This window comes from Enhydra lutris, unplaced genomic scaffold, assembly GCF_002288905.1.
Source record: "Enhydra lutris kenyoni isolate GAN:26980312 unplaced genomic scaffold, ASM228890v2 scaffoldscaffold4, whole genome shotgun sequence".
Classification (NCBI taxonomy): domain Eukaryota; kingdom Metazoa; phylum Chordata; class Mammalia; order Carnivora; family Mustelidae; genus Enhydra; species Enhydra lutris.
In genome coordinates, this window is record NW_019154088.1 from 34,213,523 (window position 1) to 34,240,714 (window position 27,192).

A 27,192-nucleotide genomic window follows, 5' to 3' on the forward strand; every position below is an offset into this window, starting at 1 on the left:
GACAGACATGGATTTCAAGTGCAAAAGCAAAGATTTGTTTAACTTGTACTATCTAGCTCAGAATGAGAATATCCCTTGCTTCATGAAATAACTATGCTCCTAGAAAGTTCAATGTAAATAGCACTTTTCATAATAAATCATGTATTTGTAACTTACTTTTTTTATTACTATTTATAAATTTTGATGATTAAATTTGATGATTAAATTAAATATGATTCCAAGTAATATAAATTACATAAAAAGGCAACTATCAGCACATAAGAAAATATGTTTCAGCTTTATTTCATTTTACATGTAGTAAATAATATATAATAAGTTAAATAATAAGGCAAAATACTTAATTAAAAGGAATACCTTATAATTATTCTTCCCTTTATGTACTTTCTGGGTTGCATTAACTTTTTAAAAAAAGTAAATATTCTCTTCATCACAAAAATACCGATTTTCACAATAAAAAAGAATTTTATGCAATTCAGACAGGCAAAAATAAAACAGTAAAAGTACTCTATCTCACAATCTAAATTCCTTTCATCATGCATGTTTGTGTTCATGGGTTAACATTTTCACAGGACTTTCTCTTTACCAAAAAGGAAAAAAACAAGGGAACTAAATTGCTTTTAAATTTTCCTTTTACAACCACTACTGATTAATTTCAATTCTAAAAGTCACAAGACATTTACGTAAAAACCTGGCACGTCCTCCTACACACTGTCAGTAGATATATTTATTAATAATCATGGGCTCAAATGACTTTATCTGAATGAAACTAGCCAAGAAAATCAGCTTTCTAAGATAATGATGAAAAGTTAATGTGTGATATCAAAGGATATTTAATGTAGTTTGGTAATTATTAAATCCCTGGCAATCTACATTACTTGTTACTTTCTTTCATCTAACAAACCCATTCCAAAATTCTCACTCTCATATTGTAAATTCTCACTCTCATATTGTAGCAGCCTAATAGTCAATGGCATGATTTAGATCATCAGTGTCTGCTCCAAGAATAATTATTTTATAATTAGAACTCAGCCTTCCTTAAAAAGGTTCAAGATATAAGAAAAAAAAATCTCAATCTCAAAAAAATTCTATTCTCAGATACTGAAAAATTAACTTTTTAAAATTGGCATGGAAACCCTCTGCAGTTTCTGGTCAATTTTGCTATGAACCTAAAACTGATATAAAACACAATGTTTAATCATTTAAAAAATATTAGTAATCTCCAGAGCTAAGATATAAATTATATTAAAGATATTAATTATTATTAATGCATAAATTGACACACGATATCCCAAGTGGCTTGATGAATTTACTGAAGTCCAGAGTATGTATAACCTTTGTCCTTATAAGCCCCAAAGTCTGATTTTGCCAACACACTAAATATGGATCTTAAGGAAAGACCGATATTAGCCATGGTATAAAAAACTGATACATAAAAACCAGAGTGCAATATATACATTTACGATGAGAAATAACTGTCACAGAAACCAGAACATTCAAATCCATATACTGGCACTTTATTCCTATGAAGAAGCACCACTCAGACATCAATATTAAACAAAAATAAGGCAAGTTATCATTCAAAAAATATTTCTGAATCTATGAACTCAGCAAATTTTCTGTCTATAGAAACTGACCTACACGAAGTCATCTTCAGTTCTGATTCCATGACCATAAAACTACTACACAACCAAAAACTACATGGAGAATGAATCAAAAGATAGAAAAATCCAATATTTAATGGTATTTAGCTTAAGATAATCTGATCCAGTTTTCTAAAAACTGGCTTCACCAGTGGGATGTGATTTACTAGTAGCTATGATTTTCTCCTTAGTGAAAAACAGTAACAAAACATGTTGGTTTCTGATATTTTTAATATTACTTTATTATTAACTAACCCAGATTGTCATGGATACTTCTTCAAGATTTAATCAGGTACAGTGAGCATTTAGCAGACCTGGGAATTTTTGTGTTCTTAAAGCAATGGTTTGCATTTTGGTCTCAGAACCGCTACTCTACTAGATGTTAACAAGAATAACAGATATTCTAAAATAAGAGTAACACCGCTTTACATTTTTGCAAATATCTTTAATGCTTAGCCTAATAAAATACGGTTGGATTCTTATCTGCTTGTTTCTTCATCAATCTAATACCATATGTGATACTGTATTAGATCCAGAGATACCTGGAAAACTTCACCATACACTTGTGAGAAAATGACAGTGGAAAAAAATAAAATCTTAGTACTGTCATGAAAATAGTTTTGACCTCATGGACCTGAAAAAGTCCTGGAGATGTCCCAGAAGCCCAAGACCACAGTTTGTGATCCACTGCCTTAACGTGACTTTGGGGGAAAAAATTATATACATAATATCTATATATAGAATTATATATGTATGCATATATATATATGAAAAATCTGTGCTGTTCTTAAAGGTTAAACTATTGATGTATTATATTTACTTCATATCAAAATACTTGGGGGCTCCTCATGGTAGTCTCCAAGTAATGACAACATAAAGCACACTGGGTTTACTTATAAAATAGGGGATTAATGCCTGGAGTGCATCTATGCCTATTCTATTGGATATGGAGAACAATTTAATCATTTCAAATGATTTGGGGATCTATACTTTACAATTTTATCTTGATTTTAAAGACACGTAACAATATAAATACCTTCATCTAAGACAGAACTCCGAATCATTACACTGGCCCTAAAATAACATCGTCAACTATGTTAACAAATTATCTCAAGACTTAACTTCTAGAAATAAATGTTAGCCCTCAGGCAGCAATGATAAAGTATCTGGCCCTCAATAGTTACAGAACTACTTCTTTTTTTTTTTTTTTTTTTTGAGAGAGAGAGTCGTGTGCATGCAAGTGCTGGGGTAGAGATGGAAGGAGACGGGGAGAGAGAAACCCAAGCACAGAGTCAGACACAGGGCATGATCTCAAGACCCTGAGATCATGACCTGAGCTGAAACAAGAGTCAGATGCTCAACCAACTGAGCCATCCACCCAGGTACCCCAACAGTTACAGAACTTCTTGATTCATTCACCAAATATTTACTAGGTGCCTACTCTATGACAGGCAATAAGGATACAGTGATAAATAAGTAAGCAAAGCGTTCCTGGAGGGTAGCAGGAAAGATCAGAATTTTCAAAATAATTTTTTAAAATAAATATATATAAGACTCAGAAGAGGTACTATAAAGAAGAGGACAATTTTCAAAAACATCATAAAGAAGTACTTACTAGTGTGTGTCTGTGTGTGTGCATATGCATGCAGGTGCACCTTTTTTTTTTTTTTTTAAGATTTTATTTATTTATTTGACAGAGATTACAAGTAGACAGAGAGCAGGCAGAGAGAGGAAGGGAAGTAGGCTCCTTGCGAAGCAGAGAACCTGATGTGGGGCTCGATCCCAGGACCCTGGGATCATGACCTGAGCCGAAGGCAAAGGCTTTAACCCACTGAGCCACCCAGGCGCCCCTGCATCTGTCTTTGAGTGGGTGGGTAAAAGTGGTCATGGAAGACTTCTCTGGTGTAATCATATTTAAGTTGTGATATTAAGGATGAGAACAGGTAAAAAAAGAAGGGGAAAAGGGTAGAGAGGAAAGGAAGGTTGAAGGACAATGTTAAGATAGGGAAAATAAAAACTGTGAAAGCTATGAGGATGCAATTATTTGAGAAATGTTAAGTAAACATATTTCTATTAAACTTATTTACCTGTAGAAAGACTTATACTCTAGCTGGGACTGCTAAGGGCAAAATCATTATAAGGTCATATCTCTGATAATTAATGGGGAGTATTTTTATCTATATTATATTGTGGAACATATGAATCTTCAAAACAAGGAAAGAAACTATTTCAAAAATTCTCAATTTTGAAAATTTATCAGTAATACTAAGCAGGTAAAAAAGCTTTCCTATGACAATGTAATCTTAGAAATTGATCCCTTTTCAAAACATGAATAATTCATTAGTGTCACCATCCTAAAATTTATTTAAGTTTTCCTTAAAAATCACTTTTTAAAATAAGATAGATTTATTTATTTTAGAGAACACAAGCAGGGCCAACGGGCAGAGGGAGAGGGAGAAAGGAAATCTCAAGCAGGCTCCAGGCCCAGTGCACAGCCCAACATGGGTTTCAATCTCACAACCCTGAGATCATGACCTGAGCAGAAATCAAGAGTCAGATGCTTAACCAACTGAGCCACCCAGGCACCCCTGAGGTCATCATCTCAGGGTCACGGGATCAGGCCCCTCATCAGGCTCTGCACTGGACATAGAGCCTGCTTTGAGATTACTTCTCTCCATTTCCCTCTGCTCCTCACCTCCAATCCCTCTCTAAAATAAAAAATAAATAAATAAAAATAATTATCAGAATAAAAACATCTCAAAGAACTTCAGTTCCCAGCAATATCATTTAAAGATATCCTGAAATGATCCTGCATAAAATATCTAAAAAATACAATACCACTTTTTAAATTAATGGCTCAGCTTGTATGGATATTCTGAGTCTAGAATAAAATGTGAGTATTAATCCAGAGAAGTAAATGAGCAATGAAGCTGCTGGCTGCTGCCTTGGACAGCCTACAGAGTATTGGCTCAAACAGCCACCTGTACAGAGGGGAGAGACAGATCAGAGTTCTACATGTAAAACTGACACCAATGAAGGCTAAATTCAAAACAAAGGCAAACTAGAAGGGGAAGGCAAAAAACTCAACTCCACAGAACAGTCAGTGATGAAACTTGTCTGTTGACTTTGGGTAGAGGAATGTAAGGGAAGAAGAGCCTTTCCTGCAAATTCATATTTTCAGGCTGGTCATCACATAACTTTGAGTACTGCAAAGCAATAAGAATCATTAAGCTGAAAATTCTTTTTTTTTTTTAAGATTTTATTTATTTATTTGACAGAGAGATATCACAAGTAGGCAGGAAGAGGGGAAAGTAGGCTTCCCACTGAGCAGAGAGCCCGATGCGGGGCTCAATCCCAGTACCCCGAGACCACGACCCGAGGTGAAGGCAGAGGTCCAACCCACTGAGCCACCCAGGTGCCCTATAAGCCGAAAATTCTAATTTAAAGTAAACCAAGGTTGGGTACCTGGCTGGTTCATTTGGTAGAGCAAGAGACTCTTGATCTTGGGGTTTTGAATTCAAGTCCCATACTGGGCACAGAGCTTACTTAAAAATTTTTAAAATAAATAAATAAAATAATATATTCCAAGGTTGACAGGACCACCAAATGCCTGGAAAGCAAGAGCAATTCTTCTCTGGAGGAACACAACTTTCAACCCAGGCTTCAAAGTAATTCCCACAAAATTCTGAAAAAAATCTAAGTCCTTAACACAAAAATCCAAAAGAAACAAACAAGGAAAAATAAACTTCTCCCAGAAGTAAAGTCTCCAACATTATTTGCCGAGTATCTTTCCTTTCGCATTTGTCAAATATTCTATAACGTAAACCTTAAACTTGGCAACTAGAACCACTGCCAAAGCTAGAAAAATGTTAAGGCAAATTTGCTTTTTTTTATATTGTGATATTCACTTTATTGGGGTTGTATAAAACTGAGTCCATTTGTATATAACTGTATACATTTCGTACTTATTAACATAAAAATATAGAACATGGAGGGAAGGGATGGGGTGGCTGGGTTATGGACATTGGGGAGGTACGTGCTGTGGTGCGTGCTGTGAATTGTGTAAGATTGAGGATTCACAGACCTGTACCCCTGAAGCAAATAATACATTATATGTTAATTAAAAAAATAGAGAGAGAGAGAGAGAGAGAGAAAACGCTTCGTGAATTTGCCAGTGGTCCCCGTGCAGGCGCCATGTTAATTTTCTTTGTGTCATTCCAATTTTTAGCATATGTGCTGCTGAAACAAGCACAAGTTTCTTTCTTTAACTTAGGTTAACAAAACTAATGCTGCCTCATGCTTTGCTTTACATATCAATAAACATGTGTACAAGGTGAAGATTTGCTTTGCCTAGACAGCTTGCTGGCATGTAAAGGCATGTGGTATAGAATAAACAGCACTGACATGGGAACCAGGATCTGGGAGTTTTAATCCCAGATCTACCACTTACTTGCTGTGAGACTTGAATGATCCCCTTCAGCTACAAAACTCAATGATGTTTACCTGCAAAAGTTAAGTACCTTTGCTATTAAGAGCAAATGATTAGTTTTCATAAGGCTTATTTCCCACAAAATTTCTATGTAACTGAGAATGTGCATTTAGGAATTTCTAGTTATCGCTATGTGAAATAGTTTGTATTCTTCTTCTTTCTCTCCATTTCTTTATTTTAGTCCCCAAATATCTGCCTTAAGCAACTTTAACTTCAGAATGCCTTAGAGGACAAAATAGCCTCTGAAAGGAGGATAAAGGCAAAGAAAACAATGCTTCTTCTATTCACAAATCATTTTTATTGATTGTAGAAAATAAAAGATGAAATAATTTTATTAAAATTTACTAATGAAATGGTAGGAAGAAAGGTTTCAAACCATAAAGTGAGTAACAAGAAAATTGTTCTAATAAAAGAAGGAGTATGGGTGGAAGTAGACAGTTATTAAACTAAAATCATCATAAACTAAAAAAAATAAATTGATTATCTGTTAATTATACCTCAATTAAAGAAGAGACTAAAATATTAAAAAATATATATATATAAATTGAAAATATTAAAGGATTAGATGTAATAAATTTTAAAAAGTTAAATAATAAATTGTAGATGTAACAAATGTAAGATGTAATAAATTTAAAAAATTAAATTTAAACTTAAAATTAAATATAAAAATTTTAAATATCTGAAAGCCAGTATATTCAACATTAAAAACCAAAGTCTATATTACAAATTAAAATTACTCAGAGGTACTTTACCTGACGAAATATCTCTGTGACAAAGTTGACATTACTTCTTTTAGAAGAAAAAACTCTGCGAACTATTTCAATATCTGTGAGATGTTCCTCATCAATACTGCAGAGACTGGATGAGCTAGGTTCTCGCTCTGTGAGAGTGCTTGTATTGGAATGAGACTGTTCTGGTTCTGTAGTTCTATCTGCTTTATCAGCATTATCATTTTTGTTTTCTTCTCTGGATACCAAACTAGCAGCTGCTCTCTAAAATAAAAACAAAAGGGGGAGAATATCAGAATCATTCAACTTGGTATTTTGCTTTCTAACAGCATTCCACAAATAAACCACTCTTTAAAATTGGGCGTAGATTTCATTTAGACTCCATTCTAAATAATTAAGTAGCAATGCAAATAACTCTCAACATCTAAGTAATATAGTGATACTCACTAATCATCTATCCACCTCTAATTTGACTTTAGAATGTTTGCAGTACAAACAAGTTACAAAAAACACAAAGGAATGGAAGAAAAGTTATGACAGAAGTAGAAAGGAATCCAAAAGAAAATATAAGAAAACTCAAGAATGGGGCACTTGGCTGGCTCAGTCAGTCCGGAATGTGACTCTTGATCTTGGGGTTTTAAGTTTGAGCCCACATTGAGTATAGTCATTACTTAAAAATAAAATCTTAAAAGAAAAAAAAGAAGAAGGAAAGAAAACTCAAGAGAACACTCTATATTCTCATAACTTAAAAGAATTTCACCATGACTGAAGATGAAGACTAACCTTAGGAGTAAAGTAAAAGTCTTAAGGTTGGTGATGAGAAAATTACTACCATGGTATGATGGTAGTAGCACTATTCCATGGTATGGCAAATTATTTCTAGTAAGCTACTCAATTTTTGATCTCAGTTCTGTCATCTATAAAACAAAGGGTTTAAGTAAATTATTTCAAATATGCCTTCCCAATCAAAAACTGTGATTTTAGTGTATTAAGTTCTGGGATCATGAAAAATAGTCCCACATGAGTTTCCGCACTTAGTGATTATTTGCAGAGACCTTGGAACAAAGTTTTAGGGAAAACATACCCATAGTTGGCTACAGATAAATAAAAGGTTAAGGGGAATATAAATTTTAATTTCCTGAACATTAATCAACTAAACACACACTTTATACCCCCACTTAATTTGTAAAAGATCTAAGAAGTCATAACAAAAACACAGTTTAAGATTTTTTTTTAAAGATTTTTATTTATTTATTTGACAGAGATCACAAGTAGGCAGAGAGTCAGGTAGAGAGAGAGGAAGGGAAGCAGGCTCCCTGCTGAGCAGAAAGCCTGATGTGGGGCTCGATCCCAGGACACTGGGATCATGACCTGAGCCAAAGGCAGAGGCTTTAACCCACTGAGCCACCCAGGTGCCCCACAGTTTAAGATTTTTAAAACTAAAGAAAGTCTGAGAAAAGGAAAATAAAAATTATTCAAAAAATAGTGTAATAGAGATAACTTCAGAAAAAACACACATTGATAAAAAATGTGTGAAAAAGAGGGAAACTATTTAATAAAAAATACCAGAAGTTTAAATATTAGTCCCTCCACTGTAGAGCTATATAATTTTACATCACATTTCTAGACTCAGTGCCCTTGTTGAAAAAAGGGAAAACAAAATGGGGACAAGACTTTTTTTAGGATTTTATTTTTAAGTAATCTCTACACCCAGCATGGGGCTTGAACCCACAACCCCAAAATCAAGAGTTGCATGCTCCACCAACTGAGCCAGCCAGGCGCCCTGGGAAATGAGACATTAAATCAGTATTCTATGAATGCTCAGAAATCAAAAAAGAACTATGAAGGTTCTACAACCATTTGATTACAAATCATTTCCAACTGCAAGAATTTGTGTGTACAATTCAGAATATTTTTAGTACTGCATAATTAATATAAAATACAGTAATAAATTAGAAGCTAAGACTTACATATGACTAGAATTAAGTTCTGTATCTTCCAAGTTTTTTTCGTTAAGAAGACTACTATGATAATTGTTAAAATTTGGATTTATAAAATACATTTACACAAAGAAAATATCACCATCATTTGTTTTAAATTTGTTCTACATCTAAGGCAACTGAAATCCATAGACACATCTCTTAAGCCATTCCTAACTTTAACAAGTTTTCCCTTTGTGGTGTATTACCTGAATATTCTTTGGCAAGACTTCACCTTCCATCCCAGGAATATGAGGTCCTGTATGTGGCTTTGGCTCAAGCCAGAAAGAAACCAGCCAACGAATAACAATAACACGAGCCTTAATGAAAGGTTCTTTTGTACAATAGATTGCTTCATTGGTTTCGGCATCCTTCTTTATTATGACATAATGTGGCTTTGGTCTCACCTGTGGGATATCTAGAGGAATATAAAAGGAAAACAAAAACCAAAATAAGAAAAGAATTATGCTTAGATAAATCTATATTTTCAAACATTTGTGAAGACACTTTTGATGATACCCTTGTTTTAAAAGTAGATTTTAAATGACATTTTAAAATAATTTGCTAAAAATTAGCATGCAATCTAGAAGAGTGAACCATATATTGCTGACATATGGAAACGTCTTTTCGCAAAATATCACCAAAGGGCTCAGTGAATCCTGTCTAAGTACAGAGAAGCTTCCAGAGCCATTTAAAATTAATGAGAACTCACTTCAATTAACTGAAGACTAAGACACAAATTCTGAATACAAAGTATGAGAATTTTTCCTTGATTTTTATAGCAAAACTATTTTTAAAGCAAATATTGTTCTCAATGACAAAGATCCACTACTCTAAGCCCTTTCTACAAGCCTTAATGGTTAGGCCTAAACCTATTAGCTGCCTAAACTTGGCAAAGCTTAAAATAGGAACATCTTTCTGGGAAAACACACACACACACACACACACACACACAGAACCCCAACCATTTCAACATACAGACTACAAACAGTCAGTGATTTCTATATATGGAAGAGGTCTGCTTCTAAACCAAGATTTGTCAGAAAGGCTCTAGTTTCAAGGCGCAGTCATTTTGGCACAGCCACTAAATACTCGACAAGACATCATCAAAATATATGACAATGTTATTATTCATACAGAACCTGAATAAGACATACTAAATTGAACCCTTGGGGGACCTTAAAAAGAAAATTTATAATATAGTTTAAGGATCATACCAAATAGCAGAAGTTTAATTTATAATATCAAATATTTCTGGTGGGTTAACTTTTCCTATCAGTGAGATCCAGAGAAGATATTTAAAAAAAAATCTCTTCACACTCAGTGAAGCTTTCCTATTAATAAAATTCCACTTTCTCTATGAATCAAGGCATAGTATCTTTAAACAATCAATACAAAATATTAAATGTTATCAGTTTTCCACAGGTAACAAATGTCAACTTTACATTGAGGTATTATATTTTATTTTTACATGTGATCTTTTAGAAAATTCCACAGACGACCTACCAAGTACAGGATGATATAAACTATTCTCCTTGCAGATGTTTGGGAAAATAAAAGGCAAGTAATACTTCTTAAAATGTGAAAACAAAAATGAAAATCCCCTTTCTTGGTTTTCTTTGTTCTTCCATTCTAAACTTTTTACCTAAAAATAAAAAATACAATCAGAATCATTCCATGAGACAGAAACAATTATTAGCCATCATAAACAAGGTTGTAAAAAGTTAGTTAAGTGATACAGTAATCTATTATACTCTAAAGATATACAGCTAGATATATATAAAGGGCAAATTGTAAAAACTGGTATAATGCCATTGAAGGCTGACAAAGGAAACAGATCTAAATGTTCATCTTCTGTGGAGGAGTCTAGTAGATTCCAGTTGAAACCGAAGAGGTGACTGGATAAACAAACTGTGGAGCATCACACTAAAGAATACTACTCAGCAAAGTTAAAGAACCAACTGCTGATACTTGCACAATGTGGGTGAATCCCACCTGTGTTATAATGAGAAATCAAGACCAAAATGATGGAATACAGATAGTAAGTGATGGAGCAGGATTCAGGACACAGATGGGTACCCAGAAGTTGGGCTACAGCATCCCATCTTCACCCGTGGCTCACAGCAGCCTCCACTGGCCAGTACCAGCACTGGGACTGTGACATAGCTTCATAAACATTACTCGTGTAGTAATGAAGCTTCAGTGAACTGTTATCTGGAATTGCAAACTCGGCCAAATTAGTTCCAGAGGTCACATAATGAGACATTTCATCATAATAGCAAATGGCATATGATAATTGACATGAGGAGGTAGAAATGTTTCTACATAGATCATAAAATGCAGGAACTCTTCAGAGATGCTTCTGTGTATGGAATTTTCTCAACTAATGAGATGAAGCTTTCTCAGGCTATTGTATTATCATTCACCTCCCTCTCTTACTTTGTTCAACAGCCATATAGCTGGCTGCTGCCCTGTATAAACCACAATGTTTGGCTATGTGAAGAAAACAGAGATGAACCAGAATATGAACAAGGCTGCAAGGAGTTTAAAATATGCTCAAGGAAAGATAACAGACAAACTGCAGGTGATCTGTAACAGAAGGTAATGAACACACTTGCCTAATGAGAGAAAAAAATATAGTGCTTTTAGATTCATAGGAGGACATGAGAAATTTCTACCTGCTAGAGGCCTAAAGAAGGCCATTTCCTGGCTTATCCTCAAGCAGGAGAATTCAGAAATGTTCTGATTAAAATATACTACATTTTTCTGCAGCCTCCCCGACCTTCTGCATCTTCTGTTACTCTGTGTTGGACACTGGAGAGAGATGGAGGGGTGAAGAGTGAATGTGCTGAGTACGGATATAGAGATGGATTGCATGGAATTGAGAAAGGTGGTTTTTGGTCAACAAGATGTAGAGGGACTAGCTTTGAATAAATGGCTGTCTAAGGAAACTTGAAAAAGAAAATCTAGGTGAATGATATTGCATGTTGAGGCTTGTGTATTGATTTCTCTGATCCAAATAGAGGAGACATAACAGAGAACCTCTTCAGTGTGAGAAGTTTAGAAACCCTTGAAGAGTCAGATTAATGTTCTGCTTCATATACTCTCCAATACACTCTCTCATATACTCTCTTCATATACTCTTCATATGATCTCTCTTACTTCAGTTTTTGAAAATTCAGCCTGTCTCTTCAATGTTAATAGAGAGAAGGAAGGTTTTTTCCTGGGTCAGGAAAGAAATGTATCCTCAGTCTCCCTTGTGCTTATTTGTCAGACTGGGGAGGCCCTCATGTTTAGATTCCCCTACACACACGCCTCCATCCTGTACGGTTCCTAGACAATTGGAAGCATAGAGGGTTGGTTAAAGAGACCAAAACCAAAAACAAACAAACTAAAAACTGGTTTAATGTCATGTAAATGCATTATATGTATTATATTTCAAAAATTTTAGAAGATAAAACGTGCTCTGAAAATTTTCAAAGTTGACCCAGATGTGGCTCTACTAATGACAAAGATATTAATGTCCTTTCCCCCTTTGCCCTTTCCTGAATAATTCAGCCTTAAAATCATACAAAACAAGGGGCGTCTGGGTGGCTTAGTGGGTTAAGCCTCTGCCTTCGGCTCAGGTTGTGATCTTGGGGTCCTGGGACTGAGCCCCGCATTAGGCTCTCTGCTCAGCGGGGAGCCTGCTTCCCCCTCTCTCCACCTGCCTCTCTGCCCACTGTGATCTCTGTCAAATAAATAAATAAAAATCTTCAAAAAAAAAAAAAAAAGTCATACAAAACAGGCATATGGGAGTCGAAGTGGGATAAAGAGTAAAAGCAGTGGCAGTCAAGTGTAGGTGATTAGAGCCTGACCACAAAATGCAGCACATCCATGAAGGGGATGTAGCAAAGGCAGCAGCCCAATGGAGACTTGAGGACTGAGAAGGATGAGGAAAGTGTCCATGATGTAAGGGGGTGGAGAATAAGAGGAAAAGAGCAGTAAAATATGGGGTGTGAGAATTTCAGTAGGGTGAGGAAGATACCTAAGTAGGGAGATGGCAAAGGCCCAGAGATACCACTATACATTATTCATTACTTTTTAAAGATTTTATTTATTTATTTTACTTGAGAGAGAGAGAGAGAGAGCATGCACATGAGCAGGTAAGAGAGGAAAAAGCTGGTACCCTGCAAGCAGGGAGCCCAACATGGGGCTCTATCCCAGGATCATGACCCGAGCCAAAGGCAGAGGCTTAACAAACTGAGCCACCCAGGTGCTCCTACATTATTCACTTTAGAATAACTAAAATTACATACTGACCATACCAGCTGTTGGTGAGGATGTGAAGCAAATTTTAAGTTTCATAGACTGCTGGTGGAATGTAAAAAACCATTTGGAAAACAGCTGGGCCATGCCTTAACAAGTTAATATATACCTACTCTACAACCCAGCCATTCCACTAGTAGGTATTTACGCACGAGAAAAAACTTTATGTCCACATGAGGACTAGTTTATCAATATTCATAGCCATTTTACTTGTAATAGCCAGAATGGAAACAACTCATATCACCATCAACAGGTGACTGGATAACAAAGCGTGTTATATCCATACAATGAAAAGCTACTCAGCAATAAAAAGAACCCAACTATTGAAACATAACAACATGGATAATTTTCAAAAAAATTATGATAGAGAAAACAAGCCAGACCCCCCCAAAAAAGTATGTACCATATGATTCCATTTATATGGAAATATGGAAAATGCAAACTCTGGTGACATGTTATCAGATCAATAGTCACCTGGGAATCAGGCAATGGTTAGGAATAGAAAAAGATGTATTACAAAGGCATGTGAGAACTTTTAGGAGCAATATAGCTGTTATCTTGATAATGGTGATGGTTGCACGGCTGTACACATGTAATAAATTTCATCAAAATATATATTTCAAATATTGCAGTTTAGTATATGTCAATTACATCTCAACAAACCAGCAAAACACATTTTAAAAATCTATACAAGGTACAAAAGTTGTTTTTTAAAAAAGAAAAACTGTAATGATAATGACAGTAACAACTACTACCCACAGAACACTTTGTGTCACGCACTTTTTTCTTCTAGTACTTTGCACTAGTTATTCAACCATCAAACACCAAAATAGGGTAGGTATCATTTTTATGTCAGTAAGATGGAGAATCAGATTTAAATCTTGGCAATCTCATTCAGGGTCCGAGTTAACTTTATAATGTTAGTTTCTGAGACACAGGGAACTTTTGTGTTTGGAATAGTTATAAGAAATGGGTATATACTAAGACTGTTTTCGTCAACAAGGGCATACACATTTCATATGAAGAGATGAATAGGTTACCCTACAAAATAAATTCACCGAGATATTTATAGAATACAAACAGGTTAAAGTATAAATTACATTCCTCCACCCACATCCCATTCTCAGCCTACCTCCCTACTGGCTGCCTCTTGGCAGGCTGATTCCTAAATCAGTTATCACTTAAAGACCACAACTACTGATTATAAAGGAAAGGATTAGAAAGTAAACCCAACTGGCCCACAGAAGAAGTTATATACATAAAAGAGTCTACTTTAAGATTTTCTCGCTAGGTCCCTTTCTAAGAGATTCATAATCCCTCCAATGATTTTTATTTGACAAAGACATACTAACAAACATTTTCAAAAGTAAAAATTTGTCCTCCTTCAAGAAAATAAGCAAATATCTACTCTAACATGATAATGGAAAGAGAGAGAAAAATTAATTACCCACACAAGATGGTAAGAGGGATGATATCAAAGAAGATAACACATACCTGAATTACTATGTATTTTAAAAGTGCTTCAAGAAAATAGCTTGTGAGATCTTCTTGTCCTTTATCTCCTGATTGTGGAGGGACAAGAGGAGTGATTTCCTCTATAGTGACTTGAGCTATACAAAGACAAAATTTTAGTATAATTACAAAACAAATTTAACAATGAAATAATGTGATCCAAATAAAATTTAAATGTAAAACATATATGCAGTAAATAGTACTTGAAAACATTCTAATGATTGGACCTTGAAATGAATCTGAGATCATCCTACCAGTCCATCACAACAACCATAAAGTTAAGTAATCAGCTGCTTCATAAGCCCTTGATTGAGAGAATGTGACAGGGATGGACAGATAACAAAGGGCTTAAGAGTGAATCTTACTTGAAAAAGAACTCATTTTTTTTTTAAGATTTTTATTTATTTATTTAACAGACAGAGATCACAAGTAGGGAGAAAGGCAGGCAGAGAGAGAGAGGAGGAAGCAGGCTCCCTGCTGAGCAGAGAGCCCGATGCGGGGCTCAATCCCAGGACCCTGGGATCATGACCTGAGCCGAAGGCAGAGGCTTTAACCCACTGAGCCACCCAGGCGCCCCAAGAACTCATATTTTTAAAATTAACATTAAGTGTGCCCAATATAAAAGTTCCATAGTATGATGAGAAACAACAATAATGAACTTATTTATCAATTAAAGGACATATTACTCTAGTAATGACCACACTTACTCTTAAAGGTAGTCCCCTTATTCAAAGAATGAAATGCTATTGCCCTCTCAAAAAGGAAGGACAGCATCTTAGTTCCTTGATTATAAAAGTCCATGTACAAAATAAGAAACTTGCATTTTCTAAAAATTTCAAGTATTCAAAAACATTCATTATAACAAATGCAAATTCAAGAAAATCAACCAACAATGAGCTGAACTCTCTTAAATATTTCCTAAGCAGCACCTAGTTTAGTACAGGCAGGTTCCTAAACCTGTTTCTTAATAAATATTAGCCAAGTAATTAAGCTCATAAAAATAAGTTTTGTTACAGTCCTCTTGGCACAAAGTAAAATACTCTTGTACTTCAATGTACATCTAAATTAACTTAAGGATACAAGATGACACATGAGAATTAGAAATGAAAGATAAATGTAAAATTATTCTATGAATAATTTTATTCATAGAATAAATGAATACGTGATGAAATGAAACACGTGATTCTATGAACCACGTGTTTCTGACGCTCTAACACCAGAAGCCTTGCTGACCAGGGAGAGAATGTCTCTCCCAGGGCTAAAGAGCTAATTCCCAGAGATAGTAAAGATGGGCCAGAGAACATGCCTTCCACACGCAAACCAACCAGTCCAGGGTCCACACCTCTAATCCTCTTCTATCCAGCTCTCACATTCAAGGCCACTATTCCTCTGACCTAATCACTCAGGTACTTAGGTGACAATGAGGGACAGCCACTATGCACCTAAGCCTGCTGAAATTATCCAAATGAGCCAATCATAGGACTGTCACACTGCTTCACATGTTCCTACCTACAGAATTCACAATAAGGGCTCTTGCCTTTAATGCCCTACCCCTGACAGACCCTGGTACCTCCCCCTCTGGCCACCCTCCCTGGTGTGGCATGCCCTCTCCCCTCGGGAACTGTAACTATTTTTTTTAATCACAATCATCTTCTGATCTGTTGGCCTCATCATACGTAAAAAATAATAAAACCTACATTATACAACATGGCCTTGAATTATCCAGTTAATAAACATATGGACAGGAGTGCATGGGTGGCTCAGCGGGTTAAAGCCTCTGCCTTCTGCTCAGGTCATGATCCCAGGGTCCTGGGATCGAGCCCCACACTGGGCTCTCTGCTCAGCAGGGAGCCCGCTCCCCCCCTCCCCCTCCCCCCACTCAACTGCCTGCCTCTGCCTACTTGTGATCTGTTTGGCAAATAAATAAATAAAATCTTTAATAAATAAATAAACATATGAACATTTTTTTTAAGATTTTTTTTTTTTATTTATTTATTTGACAGACAGAGATCACAATTAGGCAGAGGGGCAGGCAGAGAGAGGAGGAGGCAGGCTCCCCGCTGAGCAGAGAGCACAATGTGGGGCTCAATCCCAGGACCCCGGGATCATGACCTGAGCAGAAGGCAGAGGCTTTTAACCCACTGAACCACCCAGGCGCCCCATGAACATTTTAAAACTATATTAACAAACTACATAGGAAATTCTGAAATACTGATGGATAAGATCTCACGAATCTTACTTTCTTGAAGGTTGAGTGGAGGATTAATGAGATTATCTAAAGTTCGAGGTCCATGTTCAGATTGTAGTGCTGAAAATCCGGGAATTAAGCATGAAAACATCCAAAGCTGTTCTTTGCTACAGTTATTCTGAAGAGCTTGCAACCATAGTAAGAAAAGACGAACACCTTCCCGTCTGATCTAAAATGAAATGAAATGAAAAACAGTATTTTTACTTATAAGGGAAATATTTTCTTACTTTTAAGACCAAAATTCTCTAAAAGATGATTAGAGAATGTTATTTAACAAACGAGAGGAGGGAATGGAAAAAGGAGAAAAGGAAAAAGAAAAGAGGGGAGGGAAGGAAAGAAGAAGGGCTACTATATCCATGTCATTTATTGTGCTCTCATTATTTATAAATTTAAACTCATGGATTCTGAACAAATACAGAATAAACTTGGCCATCAGGTAATCTTCATTCTATAATTTCCATTGGTTAAAAAAAAAAAAATCAGAAAATTATTTCCTTCTTGTTTACTTCCCTCTTTCTCAACACCACTGGTCTAATCCAAGAAGCAAAAAGAACGAGGGCAATAACTGTTCCTCATACGGTGACTTCGGTAAAAGGTGGAATAGTTATGGGGATCTTGGTGTGCCCTACTAAATCAATGTTCTTGCTCTTAAAAAGCTTACCACTCTCTGAAATTATGTCATCTATTTATTATTTGCTGCTAACCAGCAAAGCAGAAATTTTGACTTATTACTATATTCTAAGTACCTAGAACAATACCCATATACAAAAAACAACAAATATTTCAACGACTGCATAAATTCTCTTCCAGGAAGAGAATAGGAAAAGAGAGAAAAACATTCAATCTCTGACAACGAAAACACAAAGTTCTTCACTAAACTAATCTCCCTGGTAGCTTTGGAAATTGCCCTACCACAGCTTTGTAAATGGCCACTGTTAAAGCTGTTCAACAGCTGCCATCCTTAGGGTTTACAGCGATAACAAGAAAACAATTCAGAAGGCTGATTCCTTTGTACTGCTATACCAAGCCCTGATACCAAAACTACCCATGATAGGAAACTTTCACTTAACCTATAAGAGGCTTTTGCACTGGGTAGCTTCTCTTACCACAGCACAATGAGATAATCAAAAGAAAATAAAACCAACTTTTTAATATAAATCCTCTATTTTTCCATACATCTAAGAATATTTATAGTAATATAAAGAATAATTTGTTGAAAGACTGAATAATTTTTGTATCCTGGGGACCAGAGTAAAGTATTTCTAGTGAATCACTCAATGCAGTGGCAAAGTTTTTCAATAGCCTAGTCAACCCAGTATGTATTTTTATACATACTAAATATGATGCTATATTTTATTTTAAGTCAGTTCACTTCAAATAAGTAAACTAAAGACAATTCAAAAATTTTTAGGAAAAAAGTTGATGTAGGAAAAGTAGAACAAGAGACAGTTTTTTTTAAGTCATAGAAAAAAGATATAATTATACCTTCAAGGAATTTCCTGTGTGAAGTAGTTTCTTTAAGATCAATCCTAAAAAGGAAACATGATTGAAAATATTCATATTTTCTTAGTTGTTTCCAAATGTCAGAGTTCTCGGTCAGACTTGAAAACACTTTAAAACAAGTCTTTGGCAATCTCCAAATTATTCTTGGTGACCCTGATATCCCTCTGGCCATAATTTTGGAACCAGAGGGCATATAAAGAGTCACCTTTTCAACACATGGTCTATTGGAATTAAACATGATTTAGTCTATTGAAACAAACCCTAATCCCAATTGCATTTACTACAGCATTATCTCTTTATATCTCTTATTTAAGACAAGGATATAATTAAATACTTTCTGCATCACTAATACAAATAAAAACCACTGTAGGAAATTTCCATTTAGTTAACCACATGAACTTCTGTAATTCTAATATTTCCGAACAAACATTTTCATTGTACTAATTTTCATTTTCGGAATATTCAAAGCCATCTTTAATACTCCTTTTTAATTTATACAACTTTTCAACTCTATAATAAAATACTGAAATCACATTAACAAACATCCAGAGACCTGCCATTTGGTCTAAACAAATCTAAACACAGTCCCATGTTTCTTATAAATTCAAAATTTCATTTATTTACCTTATCTATGATGTTTTATCTAACAAGTATCATTGAAGCCTCGTTTGAAACTATGTCAAATCATTCTCCTCTTTCCTTCCGAGAAAAACTCATTATCCAGATTTTGGTATTAATTATTTCCAAAATATTTTTATATGAGGGTTATCATTTATAAATCAATAAAATATTTAGAATTGGTTTATATATTTAAAAACTTGTATCAGTAACAATTTCTTCCATGGCTATTTGTTCTAAACCTACTTTTTAATTCTTTCTAATAATACCAAGATAACACACACACACACACACACACACATCAAACCTGGACTTTATTTGGTTAAGTTTCATTTGTCATACAAAAATAAGCTTTACCATTTCAAATAAAACTGTGTTGACTTATCTGTAATTCCCTTCCTTATGTTTGCACAAACCCAATTTCTTAAAGCAATACTATGTAAATGTATTTACATAGTAGTATTTACATAGTCTTTAATCAGCTCCCCTAAAAAATTCCATATATGCTAAATGCACTGTGGTATCATGGACTGGATTCTGGAACAGAAAAAGAGCATATATGGAAAACTAACCAAATGTGATTAAGTTTGAAGTTTAATTAATAGTTTTTTAAAAACTTACATTTATGTATGATATACAAAACAATCCTTCCTATAAGTTACTTTCCTTTTTTCTGAGAGTGCATGTGCAAGAAAGTGGCGGGGGTGGGGGGGTGGTGTTTAGAGTGGTGGCGCTAAATCTTAAGCAGGCTCCATGCTCACTGCAGAGCCTCACTTGGGGCTCAAGCTCATGACCCTGAGATCATGATCCGAGCTGAAATCAAGAGTCAGACACCCAACCAACTGAGCCACCCAGGATCCCTAAGTAAGTAACTTTTCAATATCTCTAGTGATCTATATAGCTCTAATTAATTCACTTTAACTGCTATATACAATCCCATTCCATACTATTAATCTTATTTATGTTAGGACATTTGGTTTGTTTTCAAATTTTTGTTATTCCCAGGAATACTTTAATAAAAGTTCTTGTCACAACTATAAAAATAGCTAACACCATACATAATGGTGAAAGAGTTAACTGCTTTCCACACATCAGGAATGATACAAGAGTGTCTGCTCTCACCACTTTTATTCAACACTATAGTAGAGAAGACTAGAAAGAAAGAAAGAAGAGAGAGAGAGAGAGAAAGGAGGGAAGAGAGAGAAAGAAAGAAGGAAAGAAAAAAATGAATTAATTAATTCAAGGTACCAGATTGGAAATCAAAAATAAAACTATCTTGGGAAGCCTGGGTGGCTCAGTTGGTTAAGTGGCTGCTTTTGGCTCAGGTCACGATCCCGGTGTCCTGGGATCGAGTCCCACATCGGGCTCTTTGCTTGGCAGGGAGCCTGCTTCTCCCTCTGCCTCTGCCTCCCACTCTGTATGCCTGTGCTCACACTCTCCCTCTCTCTCTCTCTCTCTCTCTCTCTCTCTCATAAATAAAAAAATAAATAAAATCTTTAAAAAAAAAAAAACTATCTTAAATTGCAGTTGACATGTTCCTATACGTAGAAAACGGAAAGGCATCTATAATAAAACAAACAGAATAAGTGAGGTATAATTAACTAGAAACAATATAAATATCCGCGAATTGGTGAGTAGATAAAACATGGTATGTCCATGACAGAATACTATACAGCAATAAAAAGGAATGATAACACATGCCATAATATGGAAAACAAACAAAAAAATTATGCTAAGTGAAAGAAACCAAATGCAAACTACTATAAAGTGTATGATTTCATTTACATGAAATGTCAAAAAAAGACATTTACTGAGCACAGAAAGCAGATTGTGGTGGTGGGAAAGGCACTGACTATAAATGGGCTTCAAGGAATACTTCAGGGTGAGGAAATGTTCTAAAACTGGACAGTGGTAACTAAAGATTTATTGAAAATCACTAAATTATTTACTTAGATGAATTTTACCTATATAAATAATTCAATACAGCTACTTTAAAAAAATCAATGACTCATTATTTTCCTTTATATGACAAAAATGAAAGAAAACAGTTTTAGCATTTTTCTGAATGACAAAGAAAAATGACCATTTATGTATTTTCTCAAGATAGATACTTATTGGAATATTATTAAAACATGACAAGTAGAGAGCCTAAAGCTCTTTCGGAGATTTAAGGCTACATTTCTTAGAAGATACAATAAACTCTTGAAGTTCAGATGTCTAAAAAAAAAAAGACCCATCATGATAAACAACCTTCAGAGACATTTTTATGATTATGAAACACAAAATAGGATTTCACTGTTTGAGTACCTTATCAAAGGCTTATCACCAATTCGTATTTCTTCTCTGATATAAAGTCTATTCAAATATTTTGCTAATTTAAAAATATCTGTCTTATTATCGAGCTGTAAGAGTTACTAACAGCTGTAAGAACTGTAAGAGTTCTTCTGGGTATGTTAATGAGTATGTTACATTTAGTCTCAAACTTTATCTACTAAAGCCTTTTTTAGCCCCTGCATCAATATCCTTCCTAGATGTCCGGAGTTTCTTTTGTTTCGGGAATTAATTGGGAAGGCTTACAGTTTCAAAGCCCCACAAAAGACTTCTCCTTTTTTTAAAGATAAAATACATTTTACTCATCTAATTACCAGTTAACAGATATTGGGTTATTTCCATCTTTTGGCTATTATGAAGACTGGTACTACAAACATTACAGTATACATTTCTATGCAGACATATGTTTTCCTTTCTCTTGGGTATATATCTGGGCATGGAAGTGCTGAGCTCCCCCATAGAGGAGCTCAATGTTTAATATTTTGAGGAACTGCCAGACTGGTTTTCAAAGCATCTGTAGCATTTTACATTCCCACCAACAGTGTTTGAGGGTTCCAATTTCTCCACAGCTTCACCAATGCTTGTTATTTTTTTTTTTTTTTTTGCCTATAGTCATCCTTGCCTATAGTCATCCTAGTAGATGTGAAGTGGTATCTCCTTAGAACTGTGATTTGCATTTCCTACTGACTAATGATGCTGCACATCTCTTCATGTGCTTATTAGTCATCTGTATATCTTGGAGAAATGTCTATTCAAATCCTTTGCCCATTTATAAATTGTGTCCAAAAAAGATTTCACTTGCTATAATGGATTTAAAAAATGTAAGGCCTAAATAAAATCTATGACTTTCTTTTTTAAGAGAAACAAATACATGTTTTACAAATTAATATAAGGCCCATAACATTCTACTTCAACAATGTAGACAGGGTGGCCATCCGCATATTCCCCATGAGAGAAGGGTTATTAGCATCCTTAGCAATCAAACCTGACATTTAACCAAAGCCTAAATGAAAGCCAACAACTGTAGTTTCTGAAGTTTAGATCTGTTACCTCTTTGGTTAGGCTTATTCCAAGCGATCTTATGCTCTTGGTGCTACAGTAAACGAATCGATTCTCTACTTTCCCTTTCTATAGTTTCATTGTCAGTGTACAAGAAAGCAAATGATTTCTGTACATTTAATTTGTATCTTGCTACATTACTGAATTGCTGTATGAGTTCTAGTAGTTTGGGGGTAGAGTTTTTGGGTTTTCCATATAAAGTATCACGTCATCTGAAGAGAAAGAGTTTGAACACTCATGAAAGAAAATGAAGAATACACAAAAAGATGGGAAAAATATTTCATGATCGTGGATCAGAAGAATAAACATTGTTAAAATGTCTATACTGCCAGAGCAATCTATACTTTCAATGCCATACTGATCAAAATTTCACCGGCATTTTTCAAGCGCTGGAACAAACAATCCTAAAATTTGTATGGAACCAGAAAAGACCCCAAATTAGCAAGGAAGTGTTGAAAAAGAAAAACAAAGCTGGGGGCATCACGCTGCCTGATTTCAAGCTTTATTACAAAATTGTGATCACCAAGACAGGATGGTACTGGCACAAAAACAGACACACAGACCAATGGAACGGAGTAGAGAGCCCAGATATGGACCCTCAATTCTATGGTCAAATAATCTTCGACAAAGCAGGAAAAAATATCTAATGGAAAAAAGACAGTCTCTTCAATAAATGGTGCTGGGAAAATTGGACAGCTATATACAGACAAATGAAACTCGATCATTCTCTTACACTATTCACAAAGATAAACTCAAAAGGGATGAAAGTCCTCAATGTGAGACAGGAATCCATCAAAATCCTAGAGGAGAACATAGGCAGTAACTTCTTCAACATCGGCCACAGCAACTTCTTTCAAGACATGTCTCCAAAGGCAAAGGAAACAAAAGTGAAAATGAACTTTTGGGACTTCATCAAGATAAAAAGCTTCTAAAGAACAAAGGGAATAGTCAACAAAACAAAGAGGCAACCCATGGAATGGTAGAAGATATTCACAAATGACACTACAGTAAAAGGGTTGATATCTGAGATCTGTAAAGAACTCCTTGGGACTCCTGGGTGGCTCAGTCTAAGCATCTGCATTCGGCTCAGGCCATGATCCCAGGGTCCTTGGATCAAGCCCTGCATCAGTCTCCCTGCTTGTTGGGAAGCCTGCTTTTCCCTCTCACACTTCCCCTATTGTGTTCCCTCTCGATGTGTCTCTCTCTCTGCCAAATAAATAAATAAAATCTTTAAAAAAAACAAAAAAACAAAAAAAACTCCTCAAACTCAACACCCAAAAAACTGATAATTAAGTCAAAAAATGGGCAGAAGACATAACAGATACTTCTCCAAAGAAGACATACAAATGGCTGGCAGACACATGAAAAAATGTTCATCATCATTAGTCATCAGGGAAATTCAAATCAAAACCACATTAAGATACCACCTTACACCAGTTAGAATGGCAAAGATTAACAAGACAGGAAACAACAAATGTTGGAGAAGATGTGGAGAAAGGGGAACTCATACACTGTTGGTGGGAATGCAAGTTGGTGCAGCCACTTTGGAAAACAGTATGGATGGAGATGCCTCAAAAAATTAAAAATAGAGCTACCCTATGGCCCTGCAATTGCACTACTGGGTATCTGCCCCAAAGATACAGAGGTAGTGAAAAGAAGAGCCATATGTACCCCAATGTTCATAGCAATGTCCACAATAGCCAAACGGTGGAAAGAGCCGATATGCCCTTCAACAGACGAATGGATAAAGAAGATGCGGTCCATATATACAATGGAATATTATTCAGCCGTCAGAAAGGATGAATACACAACTTTTATATCAACATGGGTGGGACTGGGGGAGATTATGCTGAGTGAAAATAAGTCAAGCAGAGAAAGTCAATTATTATATGGTTTCATTTACTTGTGGAACATAAGGAATAACATGGAGGACATTAGGAAAAGGAAAGGAAAAATGAACTGCGGGAAAGTGGAGGGGGAGACGAACCATGAGAGACTGTAGACTCTGAGAAACAAACTGAGGGTTTTAGAGGGGAGGGGGGGATGGGTGAGCCTGGTGGTAGGTATTAAGGAGGGCACATATTGCATGAAGCACTAAGTGTGGTACATAAAGAATTAATCTTGGAACACTGAAAAACTAAAACCTAAATAAATAAATAAATAAGAAAGCCAACAACTGTTATCTGCAGTTTCTAATCACAGAGGGGAAACATGTCTGAGAACAAGAGTTTAAGAGGACTGTGGTGACACTGTTACTATTATAAGACCAGACTCCAAACCAGCAAGCACCTTGGCTTATTTCCTGGTAACAGAAAGTTTGTGATCTCCTCCCTATTTAGTCTCTGACGGTAACCCACAACAGGTTTTTTTTTTCCCTCCTTTTTTGTTTTTGGCTTCATTCCATGATCTGGAAAGCTCTACTCTGGCCCCACAAGCAAGAAAGTTAATTCTAGTTCTCCTCACTATTTTCTGTGGCGCAAACTGCCAGCTGACACTGCTTGCTTTTGAATCTGAAGCCCACTCTACTTGGCACTTAACATTTCGCTTCCATTTCTGATTCTCAGATGTTTATTTTGAGCTGAGTCTGCTTTTATTTTTTTGGTTTTGTAGTTTTATCATTACTAAAAGTAGAAGAACAGATAGATCAAAGAAATTTAATATGCAATTTTGACTGGAAATCCTTCATCTATTATTTTTAATCTTACACTCCCATTAAGTATAGTCTTGTATTCTTTATATTTTTTCTACTAAAACATAAACTATAAATTCATTTCAAATAATGACCAACCCAGTACAGAGCATTTTCATATATTATCATTTATGTCAAATGTGAAATATATATTCAAATCACTTACCAATACTATGAAACTGCCATCGCTGATGAATTCTCTCTGGAAGAAGTTGTAAAATTTTCTAAAAATCAGTACGAATAAAACAAAGAATGAAAAGCAAGGAATGAGACCACATTCTGTGCAATGTGAAAAATAAACAAAGAGCTTACAATAAGCCTGTAACAGTTTCTTATGTAAAATATAGATAGCATCACCAACACAAAACAGTATTTGAGATAATCTGACAGGACTTGCACTACTTCAGCACTGGCACACTGATCAATATTTGAAAACACCAAAAGCAAAACCCAACAAGCTTTACTAACAAAGACTTGCAACAAGACACTAATGAAATTTATCTTTCACAATGATGTGGAAAGTAAGTATATCCCTCTTTATGAATTAAATAATGAATTCTAACATATTTCAAAATGAAAATTTGCTATTCCTAGAATTTCCAAATTGTAGATATTACTAATAAATTCTGAATTATTTCAGATACTATTATTTGTGACATTGTGTCTCACTTTGAGTAGTTCTTCCTCCTGTTTTGATAAAAGAAGGAAAAATATTTTGATTTTACAAAAATCACATCAAATATTTGTACTGACTTGATTCACATGAACCCAAAGGTACTTATATTTATGATGGCTATAGGTACAAGAACAATATTTAAAAATTCAGGATCCTTACAGTTAAACTAATACAGGTTTCCATTAATTGGGATGAACGCTTTTTACATATAACACTTTCAAAATTTTACCTTTAATTCCCTTTACAAATTTCCTCTGTGTGAATTATTCTAGTTCAACAGCTGCCTTACTATGCTACTAAACTAAGCTCCCAGTACTCACCTGCTTGCTGAATGAGTTTTTTAAGTTTGTTGTTACTGCTGCTTTTACTACTGTTATACTTTAGAAATGCCATGAACCAAAGTGTTCATAAGGGCCAAACACTAGATGCTTTTATATGTAATGGTATCTCATTAATCCTCACAACCAGCCTAAAAAGAGTTTATTAATCTCAGTTAAAAAAGGAGAAAGTGGGTTAAATAATGTGCTTAAGTTAGAAAGTGGAAGAACTGAGTCCAATCTTGATATGCTTAATCCAAAATATGTACTTTTATACTATTTTGCCACAAAAGATGGCATGCATGTTTTACACTTCTCTATCTTCCACTAGTCCATCTCATACAAGAGAATGATGAAGAAATTTTACATGAGATACACAAACTTCTTTACCGTTGCCCTCCTCATATTTCTCTAGCCAGCAACTGCATAATTGTATTTATCTTGGTATGGAAAGGGATAAAATTGTAAGTTGAAAAGATAAGTTTGTAAACTACCCAGAAACATTCCTAAATTATGACTATTATACTTCAGATTTAGCCTCTTATAAAAAGTAAATAAACGTCTTTATTTTTATGTGGTTACTATAAAGATGAAAGAAACCATGTATAGTCTTAACAGAGGAAAATTGATATAAATCCTGCATCATATTTTTAATACCACATAATGGCACTTTTCATTCCAAAAAGAGGAAGTCAGTTAATCTATAAATTTCTTGATTTTTAAAAATCATCATTACTAAGGTGAGCTCAGGGAGGGCAGAAACCTCCCTGGAGCAGAAGGGTAAAAAAGCTCCTTTGATCTTGATTTTCAGTATGAATACAGACCGTGAAAATGGGGCCTCACAATCCTTCTGACCTTTTGGATTTTAAGCAGGAGGGGTCAGAAAAGTTGCCACAGGGGTAAATGGCTTGTGGTTAAATAATAAAATGTTTAAACAAAACAAAATAAAATATGAAAATCATCATTAGTCTCTAAAGATAGAGGTCAGATATTATTATCCCCACTGTAAGTAGAAAAACATCAGCATAAAGGTTACATATTTTTTCCAAAAGATGAAAGCCCTGTATCTAACATCTTTATATTCTAAGAAAATTC

General features: G+C 35.0%; 1 protein-coding gene across 4 annotated transcripts in view; it reads right to left on the bottom strand.

The window, feature by feature from the left end:
• The window catches only part of LOC111158948 (Ral GTPase activating protein catalytic alpha subunit 1), a 246,811-nt gene that overhangs the window by 181,270 nt on the left and 38,349 nt on the right, over window positions 1-27,192 (bottom strand). For all 4 annotated transcript variants that reach the window (XM_022521311.1, XM_022521309.1, XM_022521306.1 and 1 more), the window contains exons 4-10: window positions 25,271-25,328; window positions 18,390-18,433; window positions 16,896-17,073; window positions 14,639-14,754; window positions 10,343-10,481; window positions 9,046-9,254; window positions 6,882-7,121 (exon numbers count right to left, since the gene is read on the bottom strand). In XM_022521311.1, coding sequence (XP_022377019.1) covers window positions 6,882-7,121; window positions 9,046-9,254; window positions 10,343-10,481; window positions 14,639-14,754; window positions 16,896-17,073; window positions 18,390-18,433; window positions 25,271-25,328 — 984 coding nt within the window. The remainder of the gene's footprint in view (window positions 1-6,881; window positions 7,122-9,045; window positions 9,255-10,342; window positions 10,482-14,638; window positions 14,755-16,895; window positions 17,074-18,389; window positions 18,434-25,270; window positions 25,329-27,192) is intronic.